Raw genomic sequence first — 8,416 nt, forward strand, 5'->3', positions numbered from 1 at the left:
GACGAGCTCTAGCTTGCTCGCATAGACCTCCGGCGACAAGCCCAGCGACTTGACGTATTGTGCGACATCAGGATCGATCCCTGCAGGAGCAGCGGGCAGTGGATTTGGCAGGATAGTCTGGGTGGAATGGCTATTGCCGACACTTCCATGATGTGGGCCTGCGAGGCCAGCTACATTCCCTCCTGCGATGAGAGTCGGGGTTGCCTCTTTCACCGGAGCCGACTCAGACAATGTCAGGCCGCTGGGCTCGTGCCCTTTAGAAGAACCCCGTTGGTTCGTATCAAAAGGTGACGGCGATGGCACTGGCCGCTTGCGGGACGAGGCAACATCGCAAGACGTCTCTCCGTCCACAGAAAAGTTGGTCGACACCAAGGTCTGCCGGACAGCGCTCGTGCTGGGCGTAGTTCCGGAAGGGGGCGTAGCCGTTCGAAGATTGTTGTAGGTCTGAGGATGCTCGGTGTCCTTCAGAGAGACTGCTTTCCGGACTCGTGAAGCGTCCCAGTGGCTGCCGTGGCCGGCCAAAGGCGAGGGTAGTTCGACCTCCGGCTTGCGACTGGGGCCAGAGGTGCTGACTCGGATCTGAGAATTTGTACCGCATGCCTGAGTGAGTGCGCCAGCATTGGAATGGGGGGAGGTCACAGCAACATTTGAGGCCTGTGTTGATGTCCTCGAGACGTCTGGCGCGAGTTTGGTGCGCTTGAGCTCTGGCTTCCAAGAACGTCGCCTGAACAGAGGTCATTAGTTCCGTCGCATCCGTTTTCGGGCGCAAGACGTGTAAATGACTCACTGCTCATCTGTGCATTCGTCCTCGCCAGATTCACGTTTCCTCTTTGTCCGAGACACTTGGCTATCATTGGACACAAGTCGAGACTGCTGCATTGGCCGACCTCCAAGTCCAACTGCCAGTGAATTGGGAGACGAATGAGGCAGGGGCTGTCCGAATCTTACTAGGGTCTCAACGTGCGGGGCTGTACTGGTCGCCCTGTCTACGAGCAGACCGTGTTTGACTGGCAGCGCACGCCGCGAAAGAGTGAATTCGAGTGCCCTATGTTGTGAATGGAGTTTCAGAGGTGTTTCTGGTGACAGCCTGCTGTCGAGCAATGGGGTCGGGAAACGGGGCGACGCAGATGGTTTGCGTATGAACCGGGGTGGCTCGAGGGAGCGCTGAGATGCTACACCTATAGACGTACTCGGCGATGAACCGGATTGCGTCAACGGTGCTTGGGAAACCGGCAAATGCGCTGTCTGGAGTGGGAGCAAAGGTTGAGATCGTACTTGCATAATTTTGGGTTCAGCACTGCCGTTCGCAGAGCCCGCTGGTTCGGCTACCATCTCACGCGCGACTGGCGATTCCTCGAGGGTTCCCGCAACAGCAACAGCCAGAGGTACTGACTGGCGACGTGGACTCCGTGCGTCAGTTGGTGTGGGCGTGACTCTCCGTGCATCAGTTGGTGTGGGCGTGGCTCTCCGTGCGTCGATGGTGTTGAGCACCACACCTGTCTCGGCGTCCATTTGCAAGGCGAATTGTGCGTGAGAATGCCTTCGGGCCCCTCTGCACGGCAATTGTAAACTTCAGTTGAGTCGGAAGACCATGTAGCAGCCTCTTACTTTGCTGTACCAACGCCTTTCATCTTCGCCTTTTCGGTCTGTGTACCGGTAGTCAAGATTTTGGATTTGATGGTGCCGCTTATGTTGGCGCGAGACTGCTCTCGCGGATCTTGCTTCTCATTTGGAGTGCATGACACTAATGGTGACAGCGAGCGCGGGGAGTTGATAGGGGTTAATGGGGACAGTGAGCGCGAAAAGTCGACGGGAGAACTGAGGGGAGATAAGGGGGACAGAGGAGACAATGAGCGAGGAGAGTGGGGGGACCTGTAACCTGATCAGCTTTCCTAGTGGTCGTGCTCTTCAAGTCATTGACAGACCTTGTGCGTCCTGTCGGCGAGACAGCATGTGAGCCAGAACTTGGTGCAGGGCGTGGTGCTGGTTTACTTCGATGACCCTCAGACCGTCTTGGAATCGCCATTGTGAAGCGACGACAACAGAGTCGAAGGACAATGTCCGGAGAGGAGCCCATTCAGCCGTCTCACCGAAGGGTATCGGACAGCCGACATGTCGTCTCACGAAACATGATGGGGTGGGCCGACGTTGGCCGACCAAAATTGTCTCACCAAAGAGGATGGGGTCGGCCGAGGCCAAGGCGGAGGCAGTCAAGACGGGCAAGATGGCCTTGCAAGGCGGTGTTTAGTAGATATTGTAGTTCATACTGACTGGTACTACAATAAAATTGAATGGCATGATAACACCAATGTTAGTGCAGTTGTGACCTTCTTGGCTCACCCAAGACATTCCACTGCCCGACCATCGGCTGGGCCACTGTTCCCAACCAATTCTCGCCTTGACCCAGCCGACCTTCTTAGAACCTTCTTGACTTACCCAAGCCAATCCACTGACCGACCATCGGCTGGGCTACTGTTCCAAACCGATTCTCGTCTTGACCCAGCCGACCATTTTGACTCACCCAATACAATGCATGAGCCGAGCGTCGGCTGAGGGGATTTTCCCAGCCGGTGTCCGTCTTGACTCAGCCGACCTTCTTAGAACCTTCTTGACTTACCCAAGCCAATCCACTGACCGACAATTGGCTGGGCTACTGTTCCAAACCGATTCTCGTCTTGACCCAGCCGACCATTTTGACTCACCCAATACAATGCATGAGCCGAGCGTCGGCTGAGGGGATTTTCCCAGCCGATGTCCGTCTTGACTCAGCCGACCTTCTTAGAACCTTCTTGACTTACCCAAGCCAATCCCCTGACCGACCATCGGCTGGGCTACTGTTCCCAACCGATTCTCGTCTTGACCCAGCCGACCATTTCAACTCACCCAATACAATGCGTGAGCCGAGCGTCGGCTGAGGGGATTTTCCCAGCCAATGTCCATCTTGACTCAGCCGACCTTCTTGGACCTTCTTGACTCACTCAAGCCAATCCATGAACCGACCATCGGCTGGGCCACTGTTTCCAACCGATTCTCGTCTTGACCCAGCCGACCATTTTGACTCACCCAATACAATGCATGAGCTGAGCATTGGCTGAGGGGATTTTCCCAGCCGATGTCCGTCTTGACTCAGCGGACCTTCTTGGACCTTCTTGACTCACCAAAGCCAATCCGCTAACTGGTTGTGCATGTTGGTTGGCATTGCCTATTAGCCAAGACGGGCTAGTTCAAAGTAGAGTGTATACCAGTCTGAGCTCTTGTCAAGGCGGATAATATTGTGTTCTCAAGACGGAGCATTCTCAAGGCGGAATGGATGTTGCCTTTTTGAGACACACTTGTCAAGGCAAAGTGCTCACAGCAGAGTGTTCAAGGCCGAGTGTTCAAGATGGAGTGTTCAAGACGGAGTGTTCAAGACGGAGTGTTCAAGACGGAGTGTTCAAGACGGAGTGTTCAGGATGGAGTGCCCAAGACGGAGTGTTCAAGGTGGTGTGTGTTCAAGGCGGTGTGTTCAAGGTGGTGTGTTCAAGGCGGTGTGTTCAAGACGGAAGGTTTGCATGTTGTTCAGAGCTTATGGTCTCAGTGAGTATGTGTATTGATGTATGCTCTTTCTTTTACATTCATTGCTTTCAGATTCAATGGCATGGATGTAGTACTACTCTGAGTTCAAACATGTCCTATATGTTCTATATGTGTTTACAGAGCTACATGTACATTAGGCCTTGTTAGGCCAACCACTCACGTAGACCACTGAACTCATTGTCCTATATGTAAAGAGTACTTTGGCATTGTGTAATCTCAGCTTTTACAGAATTAGGATCTCAGGATAGGTCTCAAAAATGATATGTTGTTTGGAGATACTGGGAGGCATATAGATTAGTTCGCAGCTTCTGCAAGACAATTGTCACAATTGAGTGCATACAGAAGTTTTATTAACGCTGTGTCCATGGTTTATGTTGCTGCTAACAATACTCCGACACAATCTGGCAATGTTGAAGCTTGAAATAGCCAAGAAGGTTATACATGCAGAGCACGTCTTAGACAAACACATCCCACGGTTCAATTCTCATACAAATTTATATAGGCCATGTACTATATATAGTTATGCTTGGTACAAAGTTTCATAGCATATGGTGGCACGGGGGTGAAGTTATAATGAAAAGAACATCATCCCCGGTGGCTCGGGGATATGGCCGAGGCAATGCCCGAGGGCAAATCACTGGAGAGTGTTTGCGCATTTAGTGAGCGTGCTCCTACTACTAACACCAACTTCATGTACATATCCTCTGGTTGTCCATATCATTGTACTTCTATGTCATTGGATACTAATAGAGGTTGTACTGGACATATGATCACAGTATTCTGAAGTGTATATTCACTACCAGTGCAGTACAGTTATGAAGAATGTGCGTGAATGTTGGATCAAATGACAATAAGTCTCGTTGCTCAGAGTGAACCATCATATATGTACAGTGACAGACAATGATCTCAAATCTTGATTCTCAGTACCCATTCTAGTATGCAAGCAAGGCTGGTGGATTGCACATACCTCATTGCAATATATGACACCTGTGAGGTAGTCGCCTCACTCATGCTCCCTCTCGTCCAAAATTGCCTACAACTATTCCAACAAACCAGCCTACTTCAAGTAATGGGCATGTAAGACAGTACACAATTAGGACACCTCACAGGTGAGACAGAAGGCAGTGAGATGGCACGAGAGCAGGACAGCAAGCGTGCAAGACACTTAGTGAGCAAGGTCAGCAGGCAAGACGGTTGGCAAGCAAGACGATCAGTGGGCAAGACGGTTTGAAGGTAGAGGAATGAAAATACAAGGCGAGTATGAGGCAGGCCAGGATCGTGCGTGACAACCCTCTAGAGAAGGTAATGCAGCAACCACAGAGGTTGAACCGTACAACCCAATGGCTACATCCCATCACACAGTCACTACGCACGGTCGTTGCAAATTCGACCAGCCTGGTTATGCACGTCATACCAGCCATTCGACAGTGATCCTCATGTCGAACCCATCCCAAAGCTTGCTATTTACACCAATGTCAGTCTTCCGCGCAGAGACTACAAAGCCCACAGCGTGTCTGCACTATTGCAGCATTGCACTCATAGATGACCGGCTTGCAAGTCAGCTGTCCGTCTCGAGGTAGGCGCCGACTCTACGATTGGCACGCAAGACGGTCAGTGAGCAAGACGACCAGTGGGCAAGACGGGGGCGCACCAGGATCGTGCGGTACCTCGACGAGACTTACCGTGTCACGCTCGCGCTCCTCCCCACTGACACGCGTGCGCTCCAGGCCAGCTTCGTGTAGGCGTTCACCACCAAGCTGCACCGGAAGTTCAAGCTGCTGATGCTGCATGCCATAGCGACGGCGCTGAGCCTGCAAAGTGCGGAATACTTCCTCGAGACGCGCGAGACGCCGCTCGGGTGCAAGTCGGACGAGCTCAGCCCGCCCGGATTGGAGAAACGTGCAGAGCAGTCACGGGTGATCACAGAGAAGGCGTTCGGCGTCGTGGTGTCGTGATTCGAGGCGGGCGGTGATGGAAGGATGTTGCTGAGCGGTGGGAGCCCTGACTCGGACGGCGACGGCGGCAAGGTCACTTGAGCGGATAGTGTGTGCGAGTAAGATGGCACGCGACTCACAAGTGAGACAGCGTGCAACCAGGACGGTGCACGACCAAGGTAGTGCGCAAGCAAGAGGGCGGGCAACCAGGACGGCGCGTAAACAAGACGGTGGATGTGCAAGACGGTGCTCGCGAGCAAGACGGCGATACATGAGCAAGACGGGACACGAGAAAGCAACTCAAATGCTCACCCTCTCTTTTCTGCCCACCCTCTCGCTCGCTCGCCCTTCCACCCTCTCGCCTGCATGCCATCCTCAGACGCACTCACCGGCCCTTTCACTCGCTCGCTTGCCCGTGCGCCCGCCTGCTCTTCCACTTACCTTCTCGGCCGCTTTCCCGTCCTCTCGCTCGCTCGCCCAACCTCTCACTCATACGCCTGCCCTCTCGTTCGCTCGCTCACCCACCGTCCCACTCACCTGCAGCCACGAGTTACTCGTCCAGAGACTCGCCATCTATGGACTCACAGTGAGCGATTTGCTTCCATGACCCGCGCAGGAACCTGCACATACCTGTACGTCTGTACCCGCCACAGCGAGTTCAAACTTGAAGCGTCCAGAGGAAGGTCGGACGCCTGAAGGTAGACCCGGGCTCGGGCTAGTAGCACTGCTGGTGGTGGTCACGAGTAGGACGGTTCGCGCGAGCAGCATGGTGTGTAACGAGTACAGCGCGCAGCTAAGACGGCCCGGGTATGCGAGCAGCACGGTGTGAGCAGGAATGTGCGCCGAGTCAAGACGGCGCGCAGGCAAGACGGTGTGCACGAGCAGGACCGTAGCGCGCGAGTAAGACGGCACACGAGAAGGAATTGGGCCGCCAAGACGGTATGTCAACAGAACGTTAGACGAACAGGACGGCGGGCAGACAAGACGGCGCGAGGGCAGGACAGTGGCACACGAGCAAGGCGGATGCATTCTCAGTGAGCCGACGCCTTGATTGAGCCAGCCAATGCTTCGAACTCACAAACAGAGCCCAGCCGGTCGAATCACTATCAATTCAATTGGGATCACGAATCCCGATTACATTGCACCCAGGTAAGTACGTTATGTCTACGTCGGCTGCCCCATCCTCATCGTACAAGCCGACGCGTCGGCCGGCGTAGGCTACTCCCATGACATTCCGCGAGACGGCACGTCGGCTACAGGATAGGCTTCGGGTGAAAAGGGCTGCATGGTGTGCGGAGAGAGTGATGTTCGCACGTCTAAGACCACAACTATTAGTGCACATCCGGTATCCAGGAATCAGAATCGAAGGTACATGGTGGTGCTATATGGCGAAGCCTTGCAGACACCCTCCTCTCGAACAGGCCGTTGATACGCCTCTAGGCTATCTAAGCCCCGAAAACACAATCTAGGCCTCTACGATGCTCCGAAGCTCTTAGAAGATCCACTACAACTGTTCGAAGATTTCGAAGTTCGTAGCCAACCCTGGCTCACCTTAGAAGACTATCCGCGACCTTCCGGCACCTCAGTGACGCTATAGGAGCACCTACCCACCTATCTAGACGACCCCAGAGCACGCAGGTCACTCGAAGATACACTATGTGTTAGAAGACACTCGAACATGTTAGAAGACGTGCTACGGTGTTAGAAGATCTCCTGCGAGACCATAGGATGCTACAGGATGTCCAGTGAGTCCTTGCAGGTCGTCTCACATCCTCGACGAGTGGTCTCGGTTTCCGGCGTCATGTGATAGCCGGTCGGCCTTCGGACCACTGGTTAGCGAGCCCGAGAGCAGTTGTCACGTGTTAGAAGCCATAGCCGGATGTTTGGGGCCGTCGGAGCTCCGTAGTGGTAATAGCCGTGTTTCCCTGTATATACTCGGGACTGGTTCCCTTCGAATCTGAGAGACCCCCTTACCCTCTCAATCTCACCTCGCACTGGCGAGGTTCGTCAGCCAGTCAGTACGTTCGAAAGTCAGCAAGTTCGCCAGTCAGCCAGTACGTTCGAAGCCAGTCAGTCAGTCAGTCAGTTCGCCAGTACGTTCGCCAGCTCGTAGTTGCCCCGAGAGGCTCTACACTTCTTCTCCTGCCGTCGCTCGCCTTCCTTGTCACTGTTCGTTCGACACGTCTGTCGAAACCCTCCTTCCTACCTTCGAGGCTTAGCCCTCGCCTTCGAACAGTCTTCGACATCTTCGAAGCTCTCCCACGTCGTTCGGAGTCTTGTCCGTCCTCCTCCTTCTTACCTAGACCACTGTACAGTCCCCCGTACATCTCATAGACGCAGAGGCCTCGCATACCACTGCTCGACCTCACGGTTGGGTTTTTGTGTGGCTTCTGTGTTCTTTTCGGTCGCGTCATCTTGGAGCCCACCGCGAGGGGGATATAGAGCAAGATTCCGCCGCATTGGAACTTCGAAGTCAACCCTGAAGACTACTGAGACTACGAAAGTCCTCTCCTCGCACTTGCTATCGACAGTAGACTAGGTCCCCGATCAGCCGCCGCCTTTCGCAGGCATAGCAACCCTCTCCCAGGACCTTCGACTATCCCCTCTTCGCCCGAAAACGTCGAGCTTGTCCCCGATCACGACGATCCGGAACACTCCGTTCAAGACCAAGTGCCTACTACCCCATCCCATTCCAGACGTGCTCGAAGACTCTTGCTTGCAGACGACTTAGAGGCACTAGTCTTCGGATCCCCTCTACCGCTTCTAACACCATCACCACCTCTCGAAGGAGAGGAACCCACCTCAGCCACAGTCACCACGCGTAGAGGATCTTCCACCTCACGTCTACCCATACCCACCAGTCGTAGAGTGTCGTCAGTCCCTCCAGGACCAGAGCAGTCCGCGCC

At 54.1% G+C, this 8,416-nt stretch overlaps 1 protein-coding gene across 1 annotated transcript; it reads left to right on the forward strand.

Moving 5' to 3' along the window:
- Positions 1–4,836: 4,836 nt before the first annotated feature.
- B0H18DRAFT_1117363 (uncharacterized protein) lies at positions 4,837–5,531 on the forward strand (the record flags this gene model as incomplete). Its single annotated transcript, XM_048033567.1, has 2 exons — positions 4,837–4,878; positions 5,319–5,531. 2 exons carry the CDS (start codon positions 4,837–4,839, stop codon positions 5,529–5,531), a joined length of 255 nt encoding a protein of 84 aa, XP_047895661.1.
- Positions 5,532–8,416: the final 2,885 nt, after the last annotated feature.

Source organism: Fomitopsis serialis, assembly GCF_022376445.1.
Source record: "Fomitopsis serialis strain Sig1Antser10 chromosome Unknown B0H18scaffold_19, whole genome shotgun sequence".
Lineage (NCBI taxonomy): Eukaryota > Fungi > Basidiomycota > Agaricomycetes > Polyporales > Fomitopsidaceae > Fomitopsis > Fomitopsis serialis.